At 39.5% G+C, this 27,546-nt stretch overlaps 3 protein-coding genes across 4 annotated transcripts; 1 reads left to right on the top strand and 2 right to left on the bottom strand.

Moving 5' to 3' along the window:
- Positions 1–153: 153 nt before the first annotated feature.
- LOC113990656 (putative short-chain dehydrogenase/reductase family 42E member 2) lies at positions 154–10,685 on the bottom strand. 2 transcript variants are annotated; one of them, XM_027726262.2, is made up of 12 exons: positions 10,591–10,685; positions 9,448–9,678; positions 8,840–8,935; positions 7,903–7,960; positions 7,394–7,512; positions 6,232–6,307; positions 4,734–4,816; positions 3,979–4,116; positions 2,932–2,997; positions 2,209–2,272; positions 1,482–1,555; positions 154–904 (listed from the first exon to the last, which is right to left on the bottom strand). In XM_027726262.2, the coding sequence occupies exons 2-12, from the start codon at positions 9,586–9,588 to the stop codon at positions 656–658; spliced, it is 1,164 nt and encodes a 387-aa protein (XP_027582063.2). In that variant the 5' UTR covers positions 9,589–9,678; positions 10,591–10,685; the 3' UTR covers positions 154–655. The 2 variants fall into 2 exon arrangements, with proteins under 2 accessions (XP_027582063.2, XP_027582064.2); XM_027726263.2 differs by lacking the exon at positions 10,591–10,685 and adding an exon at positions 9,976–10,152.
- On the top strand, positions 9,940–13,294 carry LOC113990610 (homeobox protein Hox-A4-like). Its single transcript, XM_027726170.2, has 3 exons — positions 9,940–9,945; positions 10,614–11,292; positions 12,019–13,294. Exons 1-3 carry the CDS (start codon positions 9,940–9,942, stop codon positions 12,189–12,191), a joined length of 858 nt encoding a protein of 285 aa, XP_027581971.2. The 3' UTR covers positions 12,192–13,294.
- On the bottom strand, positions 11,820–27,480 carry LOC113990655 (putative short-chain dehydrogenase/reductase family 42E member 2). Its single transcript, XM_027726261.2, has 12 exons — positions 22,734–27,480; positions 21,155–21,390; positions 19,134–19,229; positions 18,434–18,494; positions 17,239–17,357; positions 16,363–16,438; positions 15,387–15,469; positions 14,725–14,862; positions 14,204–14,269; positions 13,327–13,390; positions 12,899–12,972; positions 11,820–12,683 (listed from the first exon to the last, which is right to left on the bottom strand). Exons 1-12 carry the CDS (start codon positions 22,828–22,830, stop codon positions 12,480–12,482), a joined length of 1,314 nt encoding a protein of 437 aa, XP_027582062.2. The 5' UTR covers positions 22,831–27,480; the 3' UTR covers positions 11,820–12,479.
- Positions 27,481–27,546: the final 66 nt, after the last annotated feature.

Genomic DNA, 27,546 nt, shown 5'->3' with positions numbered 1-27,546 from the left:
ACTTCCAATTTAACTAAAACATCCAGTTTTGACTTGTGAAAAACAGCATGTAACCCTTAACCCTGTGAACTGCAAGGTGCTGTCACAGATGGCTCTGCACCTGGGGCAGGGCAGGGAGCAGTTCTGGAGCAGCATTCAGAGGCACAACACACATTTCAGCAAAGTTTGAAGTACACTTTTATTTTCCCTCAGATGCACTGAAACAGCTAATTCACCAATTCGCACAGCGAGAAGTCTCTCTACAGCTGGTGTGTGTTATTCACAGAAGCCTGTTCTGGCTGTCCTTTCCTTGGTTCCTCTGTTCCCCAAGGTAGTGGTAGTGAGTCATGGCAGAAGCTGTGGTCAGTCTTTTTGTTTCAGCTGGCTGTAGCTCTTGTTCTTTCTGCAGGTTCTCATTCACTTCAGCAATCAATTAGGAAAGTTGTTTTTTTGATGTGAAATAGAGGCAACAATCCTGACTCTGGTCTGTTTGGGTGATTTGGCCATAATAGTTTACTGTATTTTAATTTCTCAGGTGCAGCTAGTGATATGTTACGATTCTGTCTGCAAATTTAAAAATAGCTGCCTGTTTATTGCACTGGGGCCAGTGACTATAGTGGAGATTGGAATGATCTGGGTGGTAATGCTGTGACTGAGTATGTCCAGCTTAGGCAAGTCAGTGTCGCCTTTCTCTAAAAGAACGCAAAAGTGAAAGGCCATAACATCCCACAGAAAGACAGATAAAACTGAAAATAACAACGAAAAGAATCAAAACTTTGAGGAGGATGTGATGATTCCGGCCTCTTGGTGTGGTTTTAATGTAGTGGTCCACGGAATCAGCAAACACAAACTTCTTTGGCCTGTACCCCAGCTGAGTCCGTGCCTTGTCTATTTTAAATGTGTGAGTTACAGAAATATTCAGTACCTACAGGGCAAAAGAGTCAACATACAAAGGTATGAATACCTAGGCAATTGGAACAAATTGTAAATGGTAGCAAAGACACTGTTAAAGGAAATGTAAAATAACACCCCCAACATTATATCAGTGTCCTATTGACATACATCACATTATTTTTAAACTGTTCACTCAAAAGGAGAAAGCCCAAACAGGCAGCAAAAGCTGCAGAACAGAATCTATAAGACTTGAAAACTTGGAAAAAAAAAAATATTCTGCAAACGTTGTCTTGTTTATGTACCCAAGAAGGCAGATCAAAGCCATGTCTCAGCCTCCAAGGACCCAGCCAAAGCCATGCAGGATACTGGCCCGTGGCAGGGAGGAGCTGAAGCAGCCTCTCCCCATTGCAAGCATAAGCTTTTACCTTTTCCAAAATCAGGGCAACAAGCATAATGCAGTGCCTAAATTGTACATGGATTTGCTCTGGAAAGTGGAAACTGAAGTAGCACTGGGTGGATTTTACTTTCTACTGACTTAAAGTGTACCTCATTATTAACATGTATTAAACCCGTGGGAATTAAGGGAAGTTTACAAACACAGACTTTACCTCATTTCTGGTCAGCACTGGGGACAGTTCAACAATTGGTTTCAGCGTCAGATAAAGGTATTCCATTGCCATGGCTGCATAACAAAAGATTTCTACTTGAGGTAAGAGCAGTGACTTGCTTTGCCAGGATGACTGTGGCATATCTCACACTGTAAATACTCCTGAAGGATCATCACAGACCTCAGGGCACCATCACTAACATCATCAGACTACTTGCTCACAAGAGGCTGGATTTAATCTTAATTATTGTCCTTGTGGGAAGAGGGTTGGGAGGGTTGGGCACAGGTCAAATGAAAAGGTCATGAGACTTTACAAAAAATGTGGCAACAACAGAGAACTCAGTGGGATTCTGTCTGAGCTGCGCATGGGGATTGATTATGGAGACATTCACACGTGCAGCAAAGCAGATACTCTTCAGCATATTTCAGGAAGTCATGGGTTTTCACATTTAACTTTTAGTACTTACACCATTAACTCCACAAAGTTACACATCTGTTAAATACTACATAAAACCTGTTTTTCTGGGACTTCAATAAGAGATCAGTCTAGTTCCAACATACTGTGCAGAGCTGAACTTCATACTGCTGCACACTAGATGAGCCCACAGCATATTGGTTTTATACATGAAAATGGAAACTATGGGCAAATTAAAAAACCCAACATTATATTACAGTTAGGAATGAGGGTAGCACGGACTGGAAAGAGAAATGTTGATAAAATATTTTACCTGATGCATAAACCAAGCAAGTAGGAATACGTATCCATGGCTTCCAGCGACCTAATCTTTCAAACTGAAAGAGAATTAAAAAAACAGTGGAAAATCCAAAAACTTCAAACAAGTTTTAAGTTTTCATTATAGAAGATATTTGTGGAAATATTTACTGATAAAACAGAAAAAATAATTATTGCTGTTACTATTTTTCATTTTTAAGGGGATTCCAGTTAAATGTCACATGCAGACACTATGTAATTTTCAAGTATCAGTCTTAAAAAAAGGGAAAAAATTTACAAAAAATGATTGAAATCTCATGGTGTGCTGATACCTAATTTAACACTGTGACATATTTATGGTTTTTAGTCTATAATTAAAAATAAAATGGTACTTTGAAAATAATGTATATTACAGATTAATACTTAAGATTTATATTTTTCATCCACCCAAAGTAACCACCATTCACAGCTACATGGCCCAAAAATGAAGGGAATAGCAGCTCAGAACAGGACACTGGTGTAGATGGTCCTTTGTTCTCAGGGAAAACAGCTGCTTTAATGCAGTATTTTAGGTGGGCTTTGTTACAGTGCTGATCACACTGAGATTCAAGCAGGAATTAAACCCACATTCAGAGAGTTCCCAAAGCAAACACACAGAATTTAACATGCACACAAAAGCTGGAGTTGCATACAGTTAAAGCAATTAATGTATTTGGAGATGAGTATATATGGCACCTACAAGTGGAGTTAACCATTCAAAAATGTTGTATTTTTCGCCATCATTAATGAAATACACCTGGCCACTCTGTTAAAGAAGTAGAGAAGAGACAAGTTAGTAAAAATAATACTGCATATATATTGACTTCTTTTTCTTTATCTCACTCCTTATGAATAGCTTCAAAATAACACAGCACTATAACATGTGTGGATGTACATGTGAGTCACAAGCTGCCCACCTGTGTTTCAATCACTTGCACTGTTGAGTGCAGTGAAATTGGTGGACAGGTGGTTTGTGTGATTAACATGCCCTGGAATAAATGATTTATTGCAGACTTGCCTGTTCAGGGTGGCTGCACTGGCTGCACAGAGACACCACTGAAGGTGGTGCTGCATCTCACTGGTGCTGCTGACAGGTACCCACCAAAGGGTGGGACATGCTCTGCTCTGGGTCTAGTTGAGATTCACTGGGATCTGTAAGACTCCATCTGTGTAAACCAAGGGCTAAGTTCCCTCTTTCCCTTTTGCTTGTTTTAGAAATAGTAGTTAAATCCACTTTGAAACTCGTTCTAATGGACTTTAAGGGCAGTGCTTCTACGTGAATAAAAACCTGTAGTTACAAGGAGGAAAACAGTTGCAACTGTTTTTGAAAGCAATGAATCCAAATGAAATGTGCTTCCTTTGGCTATGGTATGGGAAGAACTGATCATCACAGTTCAGAACATTAAACCTGGACCTGTATACAGGGGAGGGGTGGGGGGGTAGATCTGCCTGAACTTCCACTGTCATATCTGACAATTCTTTGCTTATCTTCCAGAAATGGCAAATATTATATTAAACCAATGCAAAGATAGAGATATTCTTACAGAACTGAATATTCCAACTCCTAAACACGCTGCACAGCCAGTGCTGCCCAGTCCCACACTGTTCACAGCACATTTATCAACTGAAGCCACAGACAACAACATAAGCTGAAGGACAATAACACTAATTACTGCTACTACAGGAGTTACTATAGCACAGGGTCCACTGTCAAATGGAAACTGTGGTGTTTTTATTGTGTACTTACAGCTATGTAGTTCTTCTCGGGGGTGAGAGCTTCAGCAGCTAGAATGTGAGCTTGGGCAAGATTCTCTACATGCACCCAGTTCACTTTAGCAGAAGGGTCCCCAAACTTGAAGCTAAGTAGCCCTCTCTGAATAAGCTTCTGTAGACACAAACAAACATGAAACCAGAGCAAAATGTGTTTTAAAATGAGGTACAGTGCACTTCCTTGTCCAGCGAAGTGTAGGTTTATCTCTACTTAACAAAAAAATAAAAATTCTGTAATCAATTAAAAAGAAACAAGAGAAGTACAAAGAGCTCTAAAAACATTGCCTTTCAGTAACCTCTTGTACCAGAAAGTGTTTCCAGCTCCCTAACTTGTTTCATTGGACAGTGAAAGCTGTTCATAGTTGAGACTGGAAATAAGATATTTTGCTGTATCTCTTTTCATTAATATTTTAAACCATTTGGTGTAAGTTGCATGTAAACAGACATTTGAAATATCAGGGATTGGCCTGAATCTTACAGTAATTGTTAAATTATAAAACTGGATTTTTATGTGCTTGTATTTCAAGAAAAGGCTTTTTTAAGGTACACCCTTTACAGATGTAATGAAATGCCTGTTTAAAGAAGGTTATAATATACCCAGCAGACAACTAAACTGTTGAATTGCTGCCCAGTAAGGTCAGTCAATTTATACTACAAAATAAGTAATGCTCCTTACAGCTTTCTACCTGTATCTTGGAAAATTCTATTGGTTAGAAAATTAAAATCACATACTGCCAGCCTTGGCAAGTGTCTTTGCTCTTCTGGTCCATAGATTCCTGGGGGGCGAATAACACACGTATGGAGTATTCCACCTCCTGCAAGATTTGATAAGAGCATTCTTTAGTGACCCTCACATGACTATGTTGTATCTTTGTATGAACCAAAGGCTGTGGTAACAGAACTTACTCTGAAATAAATTAATTTTGCTGTCTTAAAAAGGTGCTGCATTAGTAGTCAGATATTAATTTGGGAGAATCAGAACATGTGAAATAGCAAGGTAATATTCAGAGAGGTCCTGCCAGCATAGTTGTGTTACTAGAAAATACTAGATATTTCAAAAACTCTTTCTAACCAGTCCCTTGTCTCTGTGCCAGAGCAGTGAATGAATGTGCCAGCTGTGGTGATGAGGTTGGTGAAGTGAGCAGGTTATTCAAAAATATGTTGGAAAGCGAAATGAAACCAACTGAGCTCACCCAAAATTATTGCTGGGAAGCAGTGACTCCCTGTCAGTACAAGGTAGAGCTGAAAGGTTCCCTCAACAGCAGGCACAGCTCCCACTAGAGCTGATGGAGACACTTGACAATTCCAGTGGGATCATAAAATCCAATCACTTCCCAAGTACATTGGTTGGCTGGTTAGTCATCTGCTAATAACTGCTCTTAACAGTACCTGAAAACATGTAAAATACTCAATCCTGCTATGGCACAGGATCAAAATGGGATGTTTGGAACACTGAGTGGTTCTAATTTCCGTGACAAATGCAGAACTGTGTATTGGTCCTAAAATTAAGAGGGGCTTTGATGCAAAGAGCTGCCAAAGAAATGAGGAAAAAAACCCCAAACCTTTATTTTTTTGAAACAAAATAACTCTCTTGGGATGAAATGTCCATCAATGACTTTCTATCTCTTATAGCCCTCTGCAAGTATCAAGTGAGTCTTTTTCTGTAAGTTGTCTACAGCTAAATTTAGCTCAGTATCACTTGGTCACATAGAATCATGTTGCACTTTACATTAATTTGTTTTGCACTGGCAGTTATAGTATCTCACAGGTGAGCTTAAGTACTCAAGTGTATAACTGGCTTCCTCAACATGGAAAACTTTGGGAAGCACTAATAAATAATTCCAGGCTGTAGTATCAGGTGGCTACTTCAGATTTTAATATATAACTTGAGGGTGCGTGGAGAGTGTAACAATTTAATCAGCATTCATGTTTTACTTCTGTTGCATAAAACAGTGACAATAAACAATTCATTTTGTTTAATTTAGCTGTCTTAATATTTTCCATTAACATACTGAGCTCATTGCTACCATGCTAAAACCTTTTGTGGACATTGCAGGAACTTAAAAACAATTAAAAGTAATTTTTAAGTGAAAATACTTTAGTTTGTGAGAGGGGGTTGATAACTTAATTTCATAATTAAGGAAGGATTGATACAGGAGACAGGATGTTGGGGGGGAACAAGAAGAGGAGGAGTAAATTCTACTATGAATTAATGCTCAGACAAAAGTACCTGCTAGTGGAGTCCCATTAGCTGCCAGTACCATTTGTTCTGCAATGGATTTGGTTCTGGAATAATGATCAACGTGCTACGGAGAAAAAGCAAATACATTTTTATCTGTTCTTGGAATGACAGGGCAGAGGGGCATCTCTTCTCCATTAGCTTTTACTTAGCAAATGGCAACAAATACCTCAAAATACAAAAATACAAATACCTAATACCTGGGGTATTAGGTTTAGGGTAAAACACATGCATGTTGTAAGGAGGCATTTTTGTTTATGCAAATCTGGTTAATTAATTTCAGCACATTTGAGAAGCAATAAATATGTGTATACTTTGAATGCTGCCAGGAATGTAACTGATCACTACTTTGTAATCTGGATTTCTTCTTCAGGTAATAGAAAAGTCAAAAGCCAAGTTTTGAAGAGGTTACCTCTAAAGTATCCTGTTCACTTTTGTGTGGCACTGTCCCAGAGAAAAGATTTGAAATATTATTAAAAATATGAGTCAGTATTTTCTCTCCATCTCTACTTCTTGAAAGATTGTGAAGTACTAGATGGAGAGAGGAGGGACACAAAAAACAACTGTGTAGGCAAAGCACCCAGAAGTACTTTCTCCTTTTTAATTAAATGCAATAATACCACATAAAAATAGGCTGCTTTTCTGGATCAGCTCTACATTGAATATATGTCATCTCCAGTAAGGGAGAAACAGAAAAATCATGTAGATAATAAATAGCTAGAGAGGCACCAAGCCATAGAACACAGTCCTTATGTCCAGGTGGAATTTCCTTGATGTTAATGGGACACTGTATGAGTTATTTGCCAAAATCAAGGCCTTAATAGGAAACAAAGAAATATATACTGCAATGTACATAAAAGTGATGTGTCAAGGCTGTGAACAGCATCTTCAAAAAGTAGTTTTCTTTCTTCTTTCACTGAATCACAGAATGGTTTGGGTTGGAAGGGACCTCAGAGATCACCTCATTCCAACCCCCTTGCCATGGGCAGGGACACCTTCTACTAGATCAAGTTGCTCAAACTCTCATCCAACCTGGCCTTTCTTGTGCCTGGATTCTGGCATCAGGTAAAACATTGTCATAAAAGCCCCAGGCTTTTCCAGAAACAAGAAAATAAACGAAGAGGAAACTTGAAAATATGTACAAACAAAATACCTTGTCAAGTGGAAAATATGGCACAGATTCCTCATCCCCATCTTCAATGGGAAGCCCTCCAAACACCACATTCACTGTACTGGTGTAGATCAGCCGAGAGATGTTGTGCTCTTTGCAAGCTGCAGGAACATACAAAGTCAATTACTTTATGGAAAATGAAACAATGTGGAAAAAAAAAGTTTGTATAACCTTATTCTGAGAAACTGTCAAATCTTAAAAGGGGAAATCCTTCCATTCTGTGACTGGTGAGTTGAAATGCAAAGCATATTTAAAGGGAAGGCATCAGTGTGGAACCAAGTGCTTCACTCTTGCACATCCCAGTCTGACACATCACAGCCTGTCACAGAATGGAGCATAAAAAGCAATGACACGTTTCCTCATCTTCTGCCAACAATGTAAAGCATTTGGTAACAAATAGTGTGTGCCAAAAACACCAGCTGGCTTTCTCTAAATGGTATATGATACTTGATGTGCTCTACTAACACCCAATGGCACAGTTAGATACGTACCATCAATGATGTATCTCGTTCCATTGATGTTTATGCTTTCAATCTGTTCTTTCTGCCACTAGGAAAAGAAAGAAATTGTGCATTTTTGAATACATAGCAAATTCAATATGGAGGATGTTATAATGTCCTCAAATAAAGGTAATTAATTTAGTGCTTTGATTATAAAAAAGATCTTTTAGACTGTTGTTTCTGACTTCAAGTAGTCAAATCATTATTTTTAAGCTATGCCTGTATTTTTCTTGTATTTTGCAGACTAGTCTGCTTGAAGCAAAGAGAATCACAGTGCTTCCAAGAAACATGTCCTGGTATTAGAATGTTAAATATCTGTGTTTCATTAGCACTTCAGTGATGAGTGGCCTCTGCCCAGAGCAATTCCCATTATGCATTGCTCAGTGGCAAACAGCTCTGAGTGAGCTGTTCTATCCGGACAGGGTAATTACAGGATAATTACTGAAGTTCCTTTTATTAAATAAGGTAAGAAAGGGGGATGTGTGTAACTCTAATCATAAAAACTTACAGCTTTTTGCCTTGACTTGAAATACAGTGGTCCTTATAATTTAGATATATAAAATAATTTATAATTTAGTGCAGTTTTTATTCCTTGCATTGACCTTACACCTAGGAATTCCTTGTGAAGGTTTAGGGAAGGATAAGGGGTTTGGAGAGAACCAGCCTCTCTTGTCTTTCCTTTTGTCTTTATGCTGTTTCAGAACTCTTCAATGCCATTTCCATCTCAAACACCCTCCCAGGCTGCTGGTGGAGCCTCTGATGGAGAGGAAATCATTCTGCAAGCAGCCTTTTTGCAGGGGGCACTCCAGTTTGCACAGAGCAATCTACTATGGTAGATAAAATATACTATGCTGTGCTACAGCATCAAGTCTCTCATTCTCATTGTGGGCAGTCACCCAGAAAAAAACCCAGAACTGTTTGGACTCACTTGCTCTTTTCCTGACATTCCATATGAAGCTACATGAAACACAACATCAGCCTCTTCACAGGCTGCAAGTATGGCACAGTAATTCCTGAGGTCTGCCTGTAATACATAAGAAAACATATTTGGACTTGAAATCAAAGCTTCAGGTGAGCATTTGTCATACAGTGGGTTAGCACAGAGGGAATCCATATATATAATGCATATTTAGAATTGTATGGGCTGTACATCCTGGGCCCACCCCAGTGGTTGCTGACAATCATACCTTTCTTTCACAGAACCCAAAGGGCTTTAAAGACATTCATTAAGCTTCATAATACTCCTGTATTTTTTCCACAGGGGATTAAACTAAGGCACACGTGAGGGCAGGGTCCTGAGGAGGCAGGAGCAGAACTGCTCTGTGCTCCACATTACAGGTTTCACTGCTTTCCTTATTTCAGATATACTAAAATCCCTTCACCAAAATTCCTGTGGGATGTTCACACAGTCAAAAAGGTTATTGGAATTTGAAATAATTTGCAATTAGCTATTTGGATTCTCTGAAAACTAGTAAAATGTTATGGAAAAGGCAAATAAACTAATTTTGACTGCTGGGAAAATACAATTGATCATACCTGGATACACGCCACTCCACTGGGAATTTCCCAAATAGGCTCGTTCATGTCATAGAGAACAACAGAAGCTCCTTCGCTGGCAAGAGCACATCCCAGCTTGTATCCAAAATAGCCACCACCTCCTGTCACCACAGCTTTCATACTGGTTTTATTCAATGCTGCAGCATTTCCATTCCATTTGGAGTTTTACAAACATTTCAAATGTCCATATACTATACTAGAGATAGCATCCTGAAAATAAATAACAAAGGTTGCATGTTTTGGGCTAAGTCTTAATTTGCAAATGGCATTCAGAATAATAAAAGAAAAACTAAACAAAAAAAATATTTTTGCCTAACACGGAGAATGTGAATTCAATTTTTTTCCACAAATGGGTCAAAATTAGAATAATAGTACAGACCCTAATTTTTTATTAGTAGAAGAGAAATCACTGGCTGTGTGAAACAGTCTGGGCTCAGTTCAGTTCATCCTGGTCTGCATCACAAGTCAAAGATGGCTGTAGGGACCAATGTGCTATAGGGGTCATACCTGAATTCGAACTCTTGAACTGTCAGGAAAACTCTAGAGGTGAACAAATTGCATTTAAGTTTCTGGGTTTAAAACCAAGCAAGCAGGGCCAGGCAGACCAGCAGCCAAACACAATGTCCCCTAGAGCAAAAGAAATCTTCCATGTTTCTTCCACTCGTCCCCAAAGACAGACATCTGAGGGAAGTGGTATTTCCAGCTCCTTTCTAAGTCGGAGCACCTGAGCATAAATTAAGAATACACCGTGTAGTTACCACTGGCAGTGATGGAGTTGAGAGAGATGAGTGTTTCAGGAGAGAAAAGGAATGCCTGATCCTTACTTTATAATTTTAGAAGGTGTATCAGAGAACGAGGTTATCAAATCCCCTCGCTTTTGAGGGGAACTTGAATAAAATAGCTGCTCTGAAAGAAAGGGTCAATGAGTGCACTAAGAAAAAGTTAACAGCGAATCACTTCTTCCCCGAGCATGGAGGTCCTTGCCCATCTATGGGTTCATCACTGCCAGTCGGGGCATTTCAGAGGCTGCGGCTGCCGCCTCCCCCCGTCACCCACATCCCTGCCCTGGCCGCGATTAAACACTCAAAGCCACCCGGGCCCCGCCGGGACTCTGCATCTCACTTGCGAATGGCCCGGGGCCGCAGCGCCGGCACTGGTGCTCCGAGGGTCGGCGGCCCCGCGCCCTCAGCGCGGCCTCGGGCCGGGGCCGTTGGGGCCGTTGCCGCCCCAGGAGCCCTCACCCGAGCCGGGAGAGCCCTCACCGGTGCCGGGAGAGCCCCCGCCGCTCCCGGCTGGTGTCCGGCCCGGGACCACTCCTGCCGGCCCCACGCACCGCCCGGAGCGACCCCCGGGGGGGCCCCGACCCACGGCCCGACCGCCCCCGGGCTCCTCAGGGTCCCTCTCATCCCGCAGCATCTCCGGCATCCCACCGCACCCCCGCACCCCAAAGGCCCCCTGGGGTCCCACCGCACCCCCGGGCTCCCAAAGGCCCCCTGGGGTCCCACCGCACCCCTGGGCCCCACTCACCTGGGCAGCATCTTTGGGATTGCACAACCTCCCTGAGATTCTGCTCATCCCACAGCACCCCTGAGATTCTGCTCATCCCACAGCACCCTGGGGTGGCTCTTACCTCCGAGTGCCTTCACTCGCATCCTGTTGGTAGTGACGCCTCCGTCCACACTGAGACACCTGTTTATCGGGTTGTTGAGGAAAAAAAGGAGCACCTCCTACTTAGCGGTTGGACAGTTGGTGGCAGGACATGGCTCAGAGGGGTGCAGACCATCAAAGACACCTGTGAAACAGCAGGAATTCCCAAGGTGGAGGGTATAATCATAAACAAATAGGCACTGACTAAGGGCCCTGACCACCTGAGCTGGCAGTGGGTCCCTGTGGTCATTTGAGCCTGGGAGGAGGGGAAATGGGTCAGGAGCTGCAGAATTTGAGAGTTACCCATTCCAGGCAAAAAATAAGCTTTGAACACATTTACCTCTCCTGTTACAGCTGTGCTGTGTCTGAACATTCATATTAAATTTTAATCATTTAAAGACACATTGCACTTTTGTTAGAGCGGGAGTAACTCAAATAAGAGCCAGCACATGTAGCTCAGGCAGTACAATCCATCCAATAAGCAACAAATGTAAGTCTTAAGAAGGGGGAAAAGAGAGAGGTTGGATTCTCCCTCATGTCTTGGTGCTTGGTTTGCCTGTTCACCCCCAAATGGCAATTCCCTGAAGGCACAGCATGTGCCAGCGCTGGTACAGGGTTGCAGATAACATTACTCCAGCAGGAACACCTTGCTGAACTCCAAGATCTTAAGTATCCTTCCTCCCCCTTCCCAGAAGCTCTTTAAAAACAGTATTTGGTTCATTTATTATTTATTGTTGCTTTGAATGTACATTATTTGATTTACAAACACACATAATATTATTTATTACATTTTTACAAAGCTTTTGAACAATAAAATTATTTTTATATAAATACGATTTTCAGTCCTCTCACCACCTGTTATTTATAAATATTTGTTTTCCATATTTTTGTCCTATTTCCCAGGTCTCCATAATTCCTCAGACTTACAGACAGTCGCTGTAGAAGCAGCTTCATCAGAGGAGTTGTTTAGTCACTCTTTTCTTCACTGGAGCTGCTGGACTTGTGGCAGCACTGCAGTCCTACAATGGTTCCTCTTCTTCCAGCTTCTCACCCTCAGAAAATCCCTCTCAGCATGAAGCAATCGATTAATGAAGATCCATTAACACTATTCCTGCACCTGTTAGTGGTGAATGCCTTTGATTTGTGACGCTGTTGTTCCAGGGGAACATTTCCTGATGTGTCCCATGTTTTCACTTTTGTGATTATTTTTTGTTTGTTTTTTTTTCTTTCTTAAGGAAGTCAGAGAGGTGTCACCATAGTAATAACAATAACAAAGTCCATGGTGGCTGAGGAATGTACCGTGACCAGATCATTAATACTCAGAAATAAAACGTTTTCTCGAACAGGTGGGGAGTTACTTGATTTCAGAAGAAAGAAAGAATGATCAAACTTAACATAATGCCAAAAACAAACACCATTTTAAGGAATGTGTGATCTTCTTGGCAAGTAGGTCTTGTTTTGAGATAATGATCCACAGAATCAGCAAATGAGAATTTCTTTGGTTTGTAACCAAGTTGATTTCGTGCCTTGTCTATTCGGAACGTGTGAGTTACAGTAACGTTCCACACCTGAAACCCAAAAGGACAGTTTTGGAAGTGACTTTAATATCAGATTTTCTACAACTTGGATGAAAATACATTGACAATGATATTACAGTGGAAACAGAACAGCAAGCAGAACTCTACTGCAGAGAATCCTGTCTGCATCCAAAGGGCATATCACAGACTTCATGAGAGTTTTGGTCAGAAATACATAAACATTCTTTCTTTTTATATATATTTACCTCATTCCTTGTCAAGAAAGGTGTAAAGCTAAAAACTGGCTTTAGTATCAGGTGCAGATATTCCATCACAGTGGCTGTGAAACACAAAGTTACTTAATGAGACAGATGGCTGGATAACAATAAACTGAGACAATGCTGACATTGCACATCCTGTAATTCCTACTGATATCAGAGGATGCAATTAGGGTGGTAGAAGGCAGGGTTTAACTTATAAAGTACATGATGGACTCGGTTTATGAATAGCCTTTAAAATTTATCTAGTAATTAGTGCCAAATGGCACAAGAGATTATTATTTATTGGAATAATATTAAGTTACGTAATTCCTACAGTTTGAGTCCCATCATTTTATAAAACCACTATGGAGCTTTCTAGGAATAAAAAAAAAATACAGCCCACAGTAATTAAGAATGTATTTTATTTCTTTTACCTGCTATATGAACCAGGAGAACAGGAATATGTATCCAGGGTTTCCTGTAGCCTAATTTTTCAAACTAGAAAGGGTATAAAAGGAAAGAATAAGAGAGAGCTTGTACCAAATTGAGCGTGTTATGAAGCATGAAAATGGAAGGAAAAAAAAAAGGAATGTTGATAAAACATGTATCTAAAATTTTTTCCAGCTAGTCTTCCTATCAATACTGGTAGTAAGAAATGCAATTGAAATCCACTACTCATTCTTTGGTGCCCACCTTCCACCCTTCAAATGCAATTGGATAGTAAAGGGGGAACAAGGCTTTTCCAAGGGGCAAGTGACCCAGGCTGGAATCCTTTCCTACAGTTAAATACAGGCCCATTGTTCTACTGCAGTAATTTTCCCAGAGGAATTCTCTGTGTTGGCGTTGCAGGATTAAAACTTTGGCATGCTCCTGAAATCCCAGCTTGGTGTTTATGAAAATATAATGTTGCCTCCTTTTAGCTTCTAAGATAAGATTCTGAATGGGCTTCCCTTCTGTGCTGCAGTTGATGGCAGGACAGAGATCAGCACTGACTCTGAGAAACCTGCCAGATGCCCGTGGCAGAGCTCGCCCTGCACTGTGAGTTTGCTCCACAGAAATGCTGCTGCTCTGCAGCAGGTTCTGTACCTCTTGGCTAAATTATCTCAAAACAGTAAGGCCAAATTCCACAGTTATGCATAGCCAAAACTCCCCTGAAAGCCAGTGGAACTTCGGGACATGCAGGGAGAACAGGACTGAGTTTGATGTTGAGTCATTCAGTAGTTAATGTGCCCTGCACTTCATTTAGTTTGTATGGCTTTTAGCCAGCAGTAGGGCCAGAGCCTGTGAGGTGCCTCTGAGCTGAACACGTACCAAGGGCACGATCCACTCAGAGAAAATCACATTTTCACCATCGTGGATGTAATATGCCTGACCACTCTGTTAAAGAAGCAGAGAAAAACAGTTAGAAAAACACTATACATAGGATGGCATTCCTTTCTCTCTCATACCTACCCATGTCTTGGTTTTGTGAGTAGCACACCGGCACGAACACAGTGAATGTACACAGAGCAGCTCAGCAAACTGCCTGCACTGCACTTCACTGTGCTCTCAAACACAGTTTTGGGTAACCCCATGTATGATGGTGAATATATTATGGTAGTTAAAAATACTGTTTCCTCCAATAAACCAGGAAATTATATATTTTCAAACCAGAAAAAAACATGAGCCAAATGTGTTTGCATTTGCACTGTCCACGTGTTTCTGGAGCCACACACCATTTTTGAGAATTTAGCATATGACTTTTTGGAGACCCTTTGATCTCAAAATATCAAAAATTAAACCTATTTGAGAGCTAAAGCTACTGGGACACAGTTATTATATTGTTTACTTACAGCTACATAACCCTTCTCAGAGGTGAGAGCCTCAGCAGCCAGTAAGTGAGCTTGTACTAGATTTCCTATGTGAACCCAGTTCATCTGAACTTCATGATTCCCAAACTTGAAGTTAAAAAGTCTCCGCTGGATGTTTATCTGTAGAAACAGAAAACATGTGATAACTATGTTATTCCTTTATTATGCAGTACAACATTCATTTTATCTCAGCCCAAATACTCAGAGTTTGCTGTATTTGTGTACAATTACAGCACAAGAAATGTGTCACAAGGAAAAAAAATCTAGTTGGTGGTTTCATGAATCAAAGACTGTTGCACTGATAGGTAGTGGCCAGATATTGTGACATTAGAGTGTTTAGCAGAAATTAAAGTGCATATTTAGAAGTCAACATTTCCATTAAACGATCAGGGATGAAAACCTACTTCTTCTACCGTGGCATTTCAGCCTTGCATGTTTTAATTTTCACTGCAAGGTGATCCTGGCCGTGTCTGCAGTGCTCATTTTGTGCTGTTTGTTACTCTGTGTCACATCCCCTGTCACCCAGCTTTCACAAACAGCCTTCCTGGAGCAACGGTTAAGAACTGCAATCAAGGTACTTCCACTTGTGTTATGCCCTTACAACTACTTGTGGTGTCCTCCAGAGCTGACTACAAAACACATACGGCTACTCGTGGCAGGTGCCGCTGCTCTTCGGGTCCGTAGATGCCCGGGGGGCGAAGCACACACGTGTGGAGCTTGTCCCCTCCTGGGAGAGAGAACAACAGGGGACCTTCAGACAGCTTGGATATCAACACATGGCTGACATATATTGTCTGAATCTTACACTATCAAAATAAAGGCTCAGTCTGACCATTCTGTGTGATTCGGCTTCCTGGGAACTTGATTTCATTTCCCTATAAAATTGAATTCAGTAGCTGTGAAAGGCCTGAGCTTGGGAGCCTGAAAAGCCAAATCCCACAGAAGAGTTTGATTAGGAACAGGGCAAATCAAGCTTTCCTCCTGGTTGTTTGGCTTTTGCTGTTTATTACAGAGATAACTTTACAACTTATATTTGTCCATCCCTGCAGACACATGCAACACTGGGAGCAGATCATTCCATTTGCTACATCCAGACACCTGGCTTGCTTGCAGCTCAGGGGCACCACAAAGGAATAGAAGAGGTCCCCCAAACAGAGGCTTTCAGATGAGTTTGAATATTTTAAATCAAAATGAATAAGTTTGACCAGTGAATCACTCAGCAGACCCCTCTGACCCCTGAGAACAGGCACAATGACACCTTGTATCTGGCTAGCGTAACAGGGGGTAGGCATTTGCTCAGGAGTTAATCAAAGATTCTAAAATTGAATCCCCACCTAATTTATGCTCTGCAGTTAAGAGAAATCAGTAGGAATAGCAAAATATGTATCTAAAAATTTCCCCTGCCATGTACAGATAGATTTTTAGCCACAACTATTCCTGCAGGTGCAACTTTGGAAGTCACCTGATATTGCCTATCTGTTAAAGAAACTGCTGTTATTCCTGCCAGATACCTGCAACAAAATAAATCCTCACTTCAGTTAAAATCCTCATTGATAAATGAGAAAACAAAACCCATTAGCACTACTAATGATAGGAAGACCCCAAATGCTTTATACGTACCTTTGAGTAAAGTTCCATTAGCAGCAAGAACCATTTGGTCTGCAATTGCCTTGGTTCTAGAATAATGATTAAATTGCTATAAAGAAAGGCAGAATACAATCATTTAAATCACATTATTGCATCTGTAGAGGCAAACTTACTGGTTTTGGCTGATAACATTTCAATCTAGCCAGCTCCTAGATATCAGCTGAGCAAAACACGATTAGAAATAACAACAAGATTTAGCAAATATATACTTTGTTTATGACAAAAAAATTATCAGACTTATATTTTAGAGGCACAAATTTAGTTTCAGAGTGAATTTAAGTTCACCAGTATTTACTTCACTCACTTTTTGTGCTGGATGTACTGAAAAAATTACTCCTAAGCCAAATGTTCTGGTGGGACAGATATTTTTTCAAATTATCCTTTTTGAATTGAAAAAAGTTTTATAAAAACAGTAAGTTAAATATGAAATTAAAAATTCAGACTTTCCAAAAAACAGTTCCATTTCTTATTGAAGTTATTTGGGAAGTTATAAATCATTCTCTCCCAAATAGTGTGAACTTTAAAAATTGCACCCAAGTGCATTTAAACAATAGGACTCTGGACACAGTAGGCACATGCTGGTTTAGTGATTACCTGTCCACACAAGACTAGTTATCTGTTGAATTCTGTATTGCCAGATTTTATATTGGAAAATATACCATGGAAAATTCCAAAAGCCATTATGATTTGATTATTTCTTCATTGATCATGGGTCAATTTACATGAATGAAAAATAATTTAATGGAATTTGATGTGACCTACAGTAAAACAGTTTCTTCCCTCAGAGCAGCCTCACACAACCTGCCCTTTCAAGTACAGTAAATCCACACCATCACATGAACAACAGACCTTTTCCAGTGGAAAATACGGCACAGTTTCTTCATCTCCTTCTTCAATAGGATTCCCTCCAAACACCACGTTCACTGTGCTGGTGTATATCAGTCTGGGGATATTTCTTTGTTTGCAGACTACAATGACAGACAAAAGAAATTATTTTAAAACAAAAATAAAGAGTGAGAAATAACACATGAACTGGCAGCTTCTCTTTTTGAAAGCAAACATTACGCTTATAGCAAAAAAAGTAATATTTTAATTTTAACATTATCATTTAATATCTCATTGTCTTTCATTCAGATGGAATTTTTCACCCCAAATATGTGCTATGCAAATATTACATGTGGTGGTCACCAGATGTTTTATGATTGGGTAACTAATCATATCACCACTGGATTGCAGTCACCAACTGGACAGAGGAATCTTTGTGGGGAAAAAATTCCTCCTTCAGAAACATTTCTTAAAACATGTTCACTTTACAAATGGAATAAAAAGGACATGAGTAAGAGCATTTGCTGTGGTATAGCACTGCCAGTGTATAATCAGTAGTGCTTTAAATGCAAATGAAATTAATGTTATTTACAAAACAAAGCCTTAATTATAGATTCCAGTCTTGTTATTATAGCTAAATTCTGCTGCATATATGTCATTGCAAACTTGAATAACATAAATTTCCTCTTCATTTAACAATATTTCTAAAGTTTAAGTGAATTAATATTCAAAGTCAGGAATTTTTAGAATTTGCAGAGCTGTCTGTCCAGCTGGGTCGTTGGCTCCTTTTGAAAATAAATTATTGTGTTGTAAATATGTGGAACCAAACGGAATACCAACATCTATTGTTAAAATGTAGATGAACAGGTTCATGCTCCTCCCAGACTCTTGCTTTGCTGGGAGCCTATGGAAATTTGCCATGACATGTTTCTGTGAGTCTGGAGGTTGGGGTAGGAAAAAGGGAATATGTGGGAACCTCTTCCCTCTAACTCACGTAGAATTTTATTTGCCTACTATTCCATTTTGCTTTTTTTTTCAGTAATAACACACAGGCAGCATGAAACTTGGTCTAAATAAAAACTGGTTTTGCCCTTTTTGCTTTTTGATTGTTTTTTTGGTCATTTGGTTTTTGAGGGAAAAGCAAGGAGAAAGTAGCTTTGGTATTTACAATACACTTAGGTTTGAATCAGATGCAAAGAAACAAAAGTGAGGTACCTACCATCAATTATTATTTTTGTGCCTCCAACATTTATGGATTCAATCTGATCTTTCTTTTGAAGCTGGAAATAGAGTTTGCACAAGATTTGATTCATGGAACAAGTCACATTCACAATATGATTGTTACAATTGCCAGATGTAGAACAGCTGAGGCCTTTTTGTGATGTGTTACAGTTCTCTGCCTGTCTGACAGAGATCTCTGGCAGTTCTCATTTTGCTAGTCTTGTTCAGTTGAAAAATGAAAGATAAAATGCATCTAAAATGAAATTATAATGCTTCAACATTTTGTCACTTCCTCAGATAATCCATGATACAGAAACAAAAATTACAGGTGGGGGTTATGCTCCCTGAAAGGTTCTACAAAGTCTTGTTCCAGTGCAATCTGTCTTGTTTCTAGAAATAAACGAGTAGTTTCATGACTTTTTTGATAACATAAAAAAAAAAAAAAAAGGATAAGCCTTCTTCTCCAAGATCTTAAAACTATGATCTCATTTTTCTAAAATATTTTGTAGTACATTAGGTTTATGCTTTGACATTTATTATTTAAGGAATGCCTCCCTTGTTGCCTGTATGGATGACTTGACCTTTCTAACCAACTTCTGTCTGACATAAATATCACAGAATTACATTCTTTGCTACATGCAGACAATTTTTTCTTTCTCAAAAATAACAACAGAAAACATTGGGAAAATAGTACTTGCTTGTTCTAATCCTGACATTCCACATGCAGCCACGTGAAAAACACAGTCAACCCCTTCACATGCCTTGAACACTGCATCATAATCCCTCACATCTCCCTGGAAAATGAGAGAAGAATGAGTTTTTGACAGGTAGAGCTGCTTACATTCTCTATAGAATTACATCAATTATGGTTGTTAATGAAAACCTAAAGATATTTAGATCTATTTTTCCACAGTATTTAACTGGCATTAAAAAACCCCATTATAAACAGGGTGAAAAATCCGTGACTAAGAATTTTGTCAGTGTTTTGTTGCAAAGCAAACACGACTCTTGTTGGCTTCGATTATAATGCGTATTTTCACCCTGAGTCCTGCAGCCTGGCAGAACTTGTCTGACTTGAATGGGAGCAGCACATGCTCCAGTGCTGGAGAATGAAGCCCCAGGGACAATAAACCACAGCGGGAAGGGTTCAGCTGTTTGCCAGGGAATCACCAAATAAGAGAACCCCTTTTTTAGCACCCTGGGATGGGATTTGTGTCATCTTCACAAATGTCTTTGTCCATCTAAGGTTTATTTTAGGTGCACTGTACGATAACTTCAATTACAGCTCTGTAAAAGATTTTAAAAAGCAGTACACACTATATGCATTGAATATTTTATTAGTGTACAGTAGTGTATTGTAATCACACATATGAAATCCTATGTATCACTGAACCCACACTGTATCCAATATCAAATGCTATGCTGGGGTTAGAACACTATATTGCATTTTTGTATACCAGGTAATACTATATTAATGATACTCCACATATATACAGATATTAATAAAAATATTATACTTTTATTTTCAGAATATTTCAAAATATTAAATATTAGTTACTTTAATGAACTTGATAGAATAATCTCCAAAGAAACAGCTGGAGGTAATATTAAGAGCTAATCTAACAGTCTTTAACTCTCAACTTTTTTCTTCTGAGGTTGGCAAAGTGTTTCACAAATATGGCTGACTTACACTTCCCACCCTTTACCCAGTGCTAAAGCAGCTAATGAGGATAAACAATATTAACAATCCCCAAATCACTGATCAAGGCTCAGATCTCTGAAGTGACTTATTACTTTATTTACTAGGGCTCCATAGTTCCATTTTCCAGGTAACCCACCTATACTTTGTAATATTTATTTTTTTTTAAATTGAATTATAAAAAACCCCTATTGTAGAAGATCATTTGTGAGATCTTGAGTCTCCTTTAGAAGATGTAAATTGCCATCACTCCACCAATTTGAATTGTTAAGAATCAAAACCTAATAAATGAGTGTCCTGGGAAAAGTATGAACAGGGCAAGGATATGTGATACTTTCCCCCTGAATACTCTTCTAGTCTCTAAGTATTTTCATTCAGAAGATTTCTTGAGCCTAATTGAGCTTACCTATTCAGTCATCTCCAAAGGAAGTAAATTTTTGGTGAGGCTTTGCACATGCTTTACCCACTGCACGAAAAACAACGTCACTTTGTACTGAACTGACTCCTCCTCATTTCCCCTGGTGGCCTTTCCTTCCTGTTCCAGGAAGGACAGTGAGCAGTCAATCCCTATCCATGTCAATGCCACTAGCTTTGTAGAGCTCTCCTGCTCCCAAGTCACCTCTTTCCCAGACTGGAAATCCTGGTTCCCTCAATCATTCTCTGCACAGCAGTCATTCTGCATTTCTGAGTACTTTTATTGCCTTGTCTCTCACCTTTTCCTTGAAATAATTCCCTGAGCGGTAACTTTGTCACTCCATTGTTTCAGGGGGGTGAGCTATGAGTGTGGGGGGCACCTCCCTCACAGGACTGCACAAGGTCAGTGGGGACACAGACACTCCACTGGACTCTGTTTGCCATCTCTTCATCAGTTACTTATGCATGTGAGCACCTTCTACCACGACTTCTTGTCCTCAAAGGCTTTTCAGTAAATGTTTTTTAAATCCTTAAGAGGAAGCCTCATTGTGCATACAAGCAGGATAACGTTACTTCACTGCTGTTAAAGACGCGATTTCAACGTACCTCGAAAAAATCGGCTCCGTTCGGAATCTCCCACTTAGGTTTCCGTACATCAAACAGAACGACAGCAATTCCTGACCTAACCAGGGCACATCCCAGATTGTATCCCAGGTAGCCTCCGCCTCCTGTCACCATTGTCCTTGTGCTCTTGTTCCCCAGCAGCCCAGCAGGCTCCTTCCCTTGGCTCTCACATTCCTGGCTGCTGGGGAGCTCCGCTGGGGATCCTCCTGGCATCACGACTGCAACAGAGAAGATCTCGTGGAAATTCCTGCACAACACTCTGAGATCTGGGTAATTTCAGTGACTTTCACGTTACAATGTCCCTTTTGTGGCTGTTCTATTTGTATTATCTTAACATGTTTAAAATGTATACAGTAATAATTTTGGTGATGGGCCTTCTATGTACAATGAGTAACGAGTCTGAATACTTTTATATTCCAAGATACAGTTTTTTCCTCATACCCAGAAATTTCATATTATATAGAAATAAAGAGACTTTAGAGCCATTATAATTACCTAACCTTAACAGGTATGATTACATTTTCAAAAGCTCGGTTTAATCAAACATTTTATTCTTGAAAACTCACTGATTTCTGACATATTAATGCCAAGTAGATGCCACCCTACTAGTCAGGAAAATAAACCAACACATTAGATAAGGAACATAAGAAAGGATGCATTCTACTTTTAAAATTCACTTTATTTCACATTTGGGTCACAGTTCTTCAGCAATGATAAAAATCTGTTTCTATTTTAAGCTTCTCTGGTTACACACTAAAAACATTTTAGTTTTCTGTCCGGTTCTCACTAACTTGTCCATATTGTTCTCATTAGGGCTTTTATATACAGCTAAACTAGTGTAAAAAATAAGTGTAAAATGCAAGCTCCTTATGTTGAAAAATATCCTGACAGTTCAAAAATAAAAAAGAATCCAAGTTTCCAAACACACTTTAAATTAGAACTAATATAACAAAACTAAACCAAGTATGCTCTCCTATTCAAGCAAGGAAACATAAATTTGCATCTCTAGATTGTGCAGTAGTCTTAAACCATATAAAGTTCTTGGTCTTCTGAGAAAAAGCATCTTTTTATACACTATAAAGAGAACTGAAGTCAAGCTCATCACAAATAGCACAAAAAGACATTTGAAAAATGGTATATATTTGAATACTTGTAATTAATACCTCCTTAAATTTTAAATAAGACAGAGGTTGTACAAAAAAAGTGTAAAGATTTTTTTTTTCTAGAAATCTCTTTCTTAAAAAGCACTAATGGCATTAATATATTAATCTGCTTCGTGGAATTAGAAAATTGTTATCAAATTTTGAACACAAACAGTTTTCTTTAAGAAAATACTTCTTTCCAGATAGGTAATTTTTTTTTCTCTGAACTTATAGGAGCTATTCTGATTTATGAATGTATTCTGCATGATGAGCACAGTTACATCTCAGGCAGTGCATGCAGTGGGAGTTGCTCTTAGCTCCCCTGCTGTCACTTCAAATATTAGAACAAATTACTTCCCATAAAAAGTTAGAGTCAAACATTTCAGGTTTTTAAAATTAGCTAAAGAAGTAGTAAGTACCCTTGGTAGAATGCTGGCTGTCAGCTGTCCCAGTCCTTCCTGGCCAGGTGAGATGGGGAGAGGTCTCTTTGCTGGACAATTTGTAACTCCAGGGCATCAGGTGCTCTCAGCACAGAGATGTTCATGTGTGCTCAGGCCCTTTTGCTGTTCCTGCTCCTTTGTAGCTGGTGGCTGGGCTGCGAGCCAAAAAAGGGCAGGGCTTAATTTGTACATAATTTACCTTCCTTTTTGGGAAAATAATAGAATATTTTCTCCACATCAGACCCTCTTACTGTTACCTGGTAGAAGTATAAGACAGTAGGCGACAGAAATACACTATTGGTACCACCAGTCTGTAGATAAACTGGACTAGAGAAGAAACAAAACTCCAGTTTGGCAGTGGTACCCAGCACTTCCATCCTGACTCTTCTGTCTTCATCCCCAACCCAATTTTGTACTTGCAGAGAGGCTTAACTGTAGGCACAAGGGTTGTTCTCTGGCTTCCAAGATGAATGAAGGCAGTGAATTAACTCAGAGACAACACAACATGGAAAGGTGACTTACTGTTAAATAATACATTTTAAATTAATGATAATTAATTAAATGATTAACAATTATAGACGTTGATCCTAAGATTTTAAAGCCCTTTTAAAACAAATATCCTTTTACAAATTGAACAATGAGAAATCAAAGCCAACTTTTTCAAAAGGGTGTGTCTAAAATTAAGTCTTGAAGCAGTAGTTAAGATGCTAAAGAAACACTCCCACATTTAAATATAAATGACTACAATTTTCAATGTTTGCATGTTAGAAATATCTCAAGTTCACAGGTGGCCTTGCAATTTAAATGTAATTTAATGTTCATGTGCTGACAAGAACTCAAACTGACACCTAGGCAAGTATATTTTAGCATAACATATATGTTCTTAAGTCCCTGTAGTTGGCATTAGAACCAGAACCTTTTTGAGCCTGTGACACCAATCTGCACTTCTTGGGTTGCTGGATGAGGGACAAATCCAGCTCAGAGTAAAACCCCAAAACCACCAAATTCCCTGGTTTGAGCTGTCCACAGCAGTGAGAGCTTTTACCATTTAATGCAAGAAATAAAGTGCCCATTCTACCCCTGAACTACTCCAGAACTCCTCTACAAGTCAGAGCAGCTGGTCAGCTTATTCATAGATATCAACCCCTCATTTCTTGGTGGAATTCAACAAAGAGTATTTTAACTTGGCTTTGGTTCCACCAGAAGGGGACACCTCAGAGGAGCTTTCAGAAGTGCTATTTTGTATTCTCTTGACTTCAGTGAAGAGGGGTGACCACATTTTATTTAATGCATCATTCTAAGTATTTTTGAAAGAAACAGAAGCTAAAGTTACAAGGAGAAAAGCTGCTGCATTAAGATTTGAGCTTGCTTTTTGAATCACAACTCTAGACTGCCTTTTTCTACTTTTTCTCCTATAACCAGTCCCAGTTCCTGCAGGCACACAGAAAAAAAAACATGCAGTACTTGCAGGAGATGACTGTATAAAACACAACAGGAAGGTGTCAGAGAGTTTGTCTTACACAAGTTCATTTCAAATTACATGCTGATAGATGCAGGTCTGAATTGAGTAAGAAGGACTTGGCCTAAAACAGACAGGAGAGTGTCTGTCTCCAGCCTACAAAGTCTTGTCCCGGAGCTGGTTCTGTGGGCAGTGCTGGGTCACAGAGAGGTACCAGACAGATGTGTGAGACCAGGGCTTTGTCCCTTCCACTCAGCAGGTCCCATTAACTCCATAGCTCTGCATTTCCAGGCCACAGAACAGGAGCAATGCTCCAGCTCTGAGGTAACAGGAACCTGAAGGAGGGTTTTTAATTGTGTGGAAGATACTGTGCAGAAAAGAGCCTTTAACAGAGACGTACCAAAGCGTGCAAAGCTCGGCAGAGGTGTGAGCTGAGGTGACAGCTGGATGTTTGACATGAGTCACAGGCAGGATGGGGTGTTCTGCAGTGCCCAAGGGCAGGGGAATAGCAGAAAAGCTTCAGAAACTAAGCTCTCTTAAAGCTACTCAAGGATAGGATTTTGCTGAAATAACTGCAGCATAAAAATATCCTCTTTTCATTTGACTTATTAAAAATTCTATATCTAAGCCCTAAATTAGCAGAGTTGTTCAAACTCGTCATGTGTTTGAACACCTCCTTGTGCACTTGTTCACATCCAGATGCCCCATCACATGTACTGACACAATCTGTGAACTCAGAGTGGTGAGACTTGTTTGGACAGTGCACCACATCACTGATCCCCTCTGCAACCCCAGAGAAGTCTGGACAGATCTGTTGAGTACTTCTGACTAAATGTACTAATCCCTTTGTGACTACAAAACCAATCACTCTCATAGCAAGGACTGAGTCTAAACCAACAGAGAGTTGAGAGTAGGGAAGTGTCAATGGTGAGGGAATCACACTTTCATTGAGAGAAGATGAAACATTTAAATGTTAAAAAGCATTTAAATCAGAAGGTCTTGCAATGTTAATGGAAAAAAGGGAAAAGAATGAAACTCTCCTCTAATTATGTCTTGCTGTGCTTAAAAGTTTTGGTCAAAAAGATAAATCATGGTATCTGAATTAAAGGAAATCTAATATTTATTTTTCATATAACCCAATGCTAAACAGTGGTACCTGTCAAATATTTCTAAGGCATGACATCATCCTTAAAAAAGGTTTCCCAATTAATGCAATAACAGATGTAATTTAATACCCAAAGTATTATGATAATGCAACATTCTTCACATTCCTTGCTAAGTTAGAAGGGTAAGACACAGAGGCAAAGCAACTTACCCATGTCATGCTCTAAGTCCAGACCAGAAGGGAAAAGAAGATGCAGATCCTTATTCCAAGCTGCAAAGCTGAGAGATCAGGTTCTTCTTCTTAAATCCCTCCATTCTTCATTAACATACATAAACAGTCTCTATTCCTTCCTTTTTCCTGTTTCTTTGTGTATTTGAGTTACAATTCTGCATATTTCACTATTTCCTCATGGAAGGAATAAAGCACACATAAATAGAGCCTTGGAATGTGTCATATAAAATGCTTTTCCCGTGACTTTGTTCTCATTTCCTTTGCATTTGTGGCTGCTTTGCATGTTACACAGATTGATTTACAGGTCAAATGAAATGATAACTGTGAGCCTGCATTGCCAAGTCAGGATGGAATTACAGGAAGAAACAAAACAACTTCTCACAGCAGCAGTGAACATCCCTTTATCAGCTCTTAGGTCTTGTTAAAGAAAGGCAACAGTTTATGCAATATTTGAAGGGAAAGAATACAAATGCATCATAAATAAAAATACTGCATTAAATTGTACTGAATAAAGGCAGGTTTCTATATAATTAGCAGGGATCACAGCTTGGCTTCTTACACACAGGAATCACAGAGAAAACAAGCCACAGGAATGAAGTATATAGATGCAGGTTTTAAAAGGACTATAAGACCAATTCCAACAGGTTTCCTCTTAATTCAAAGGTTTTCTAATGGTTGTTGCACTAGAGAGAAGTACAGATCAACATTACTATTACATGGTTTACTTTCATCCCAAAAACCACTGGAGGAGTTCTGAGGACATGGGAGGTGGCTTAGGATGGACAGAAGAGGAGGATGTTTTGCACTGTGCCCACTGGGTATAGTTTAAAACCTTGGCATAACTTCTACCAGGTGTCATTTGCAAAATTCCATTCACCTCTATTGTTGTTATTAACCCAGAAATCATAACAAAAGCTGCAGAACCTTCCAAGTAGGAAATAAAAATGGAGAAACCCTCTAGAAGAGATTGTTATTTGCTAGTTGTTTAGAAAGAACCTTAGTACCACAGTAAATGTGGCCATGACGACAGAGGCAGCCCACAGGATGTAAATTTGTGGCTTACAAGGTCAGCCTAAACTACCTATCGAATTCTGGGTAGAATTTAAGATTCTAACTGATGAAGTCTCACATGATATGAGTGAGAGATTACCAGTGTCCTCATACAGTAGTTCCACCAATGCATTCAGTATAGTTACCTAAACCCTAGATTATCATTATTGTAACAGAGACAGGGAAGGAATAAGGTGCTTTCTGATGCTGGCAGGTTTCTGGAATTGTTTTCCCTTCTTCCTCTCTCTGTCTTATTTATTTATTTAAACTAATCCATAAGCAAACATCTCATATGCATCTGTTTGAGATGGTTTCTCAGAGGACTGAGGTTCAATGTAATGAAAAGTATTCTATATACACCTGACTGAGATGCTTTAAAACAATTAACGAAAATTCCTGTGACTTAGTTCTGTTAACACATTTGGGTGCCTAAAGTCTTGGAACTTTGTGGTTACAGATATGTGCTCACAGTAGGCAATATACTAATATAGCACAGAGCAATTCTTCCTGAACAGAATTCCAAAGGACACAACACTCACTGCCATTTCCTTCCTTTGGAGCAGAATCAATTTCTGGGGTTGACTCAAATTCAGGCATATTTAGATGGAGGAATTTGTTACTATGCCAAGCTGTCCCACCCTTCTTCTGGAAGTTTCTGTCCCCTGAAGCACAACAAAGGAGTTTCTGAACTGCCAGTCCATACGAAGGTTTTATGAGCATGTGCACCAGTTCAATGTAGCACAGGAGCTGGAAACTGTAAATTATGGCAGTAGATGAGCTGTTCCACATGGAAGTTACCCACTCCTGCTGTGAGAACAGCACTCCTCTCATAGGGGAAGCACACATACTTTGAGGTGGCAACTGGTTTAGCCATTTGTCTTTAATTCACTGCACACAAATCAATATAATAAGTGAGTCACAGCAATGACATGACTTACAAACAAGCT

The sequence above is a fragment of the Pipra filicauda genome, unplaced genomic scaffold, assembly GCF_003945595.2.
Source record: "Pipra filicauda isolate LSUMZ 115617 unplaced genomic scaffold, ASM394559v2 scaffold127_size2900866_pilon, whole genome shotgun sequence".
NCBI lineage: Eukaryota > Metazoa > Chordata > Aves > Passeriformes > Pipridae > Pipra > Pipra filicauda.
The sequence above is the reverse complement of the archived record's forward strand: the minus strand, read 5'-3'. Positions and strand labels throughout refer to the sequence as shown.

Bases quoted from the DNA above. Each gene is read 5' to 3' on its own strand.
- LOC113990656 (XM_027726262.2), bottom strand. From the start codon at position 9,588: ATGAAAGCTGTGGTGACAGGAGGTGGTGGCTATTTTGGATACAAGCTG. The intron at 7,513-7,902 runs GTACGTATCTAA...ATGTTCCTGCAG, and splicing joins AACGAGATACATCATTGATG to CTTGCAAAGAGCACAACATC. The intron at 1,556-2,208 runs GTAAAATATTTT...TTTGTTATGCAG, and splicing joins TTGCTTGGTTTATGCATCAG to CCATGGCAATGGAATACCTT.
- LOC113990610 (XM_027726170.2), top strand. The intron at 11,293-12,018 runs GTATAATCATAA...CCTATTTCCCAG, and splicing joins AGGAATTCCCAAGGTGGAGG to GTCTCCATAATTCCTCAGAC.
- LOC113990655 (XM_027726261.2), bottom strand. From the start codon at position 22,830: ATGCCCTGGAGTTACAAATTGTCCAGCAAAGAGACCTCTCCCCATCTC. The intron at 18,495-19,133 runs GCAAGTACTATT...CTCTATTTCCAG, and splicing joins GAATGTCAGGATTAGAACAA to CTTCAAAAGAAAGATCAGAT. The intron at 15,470-16,362 runs GTACGTATAAAG...TCTCTCTCCCAG, and splicing joins TAATGGAACTTTACTCAAAG to GAGGGGACAAGCTCCACACG.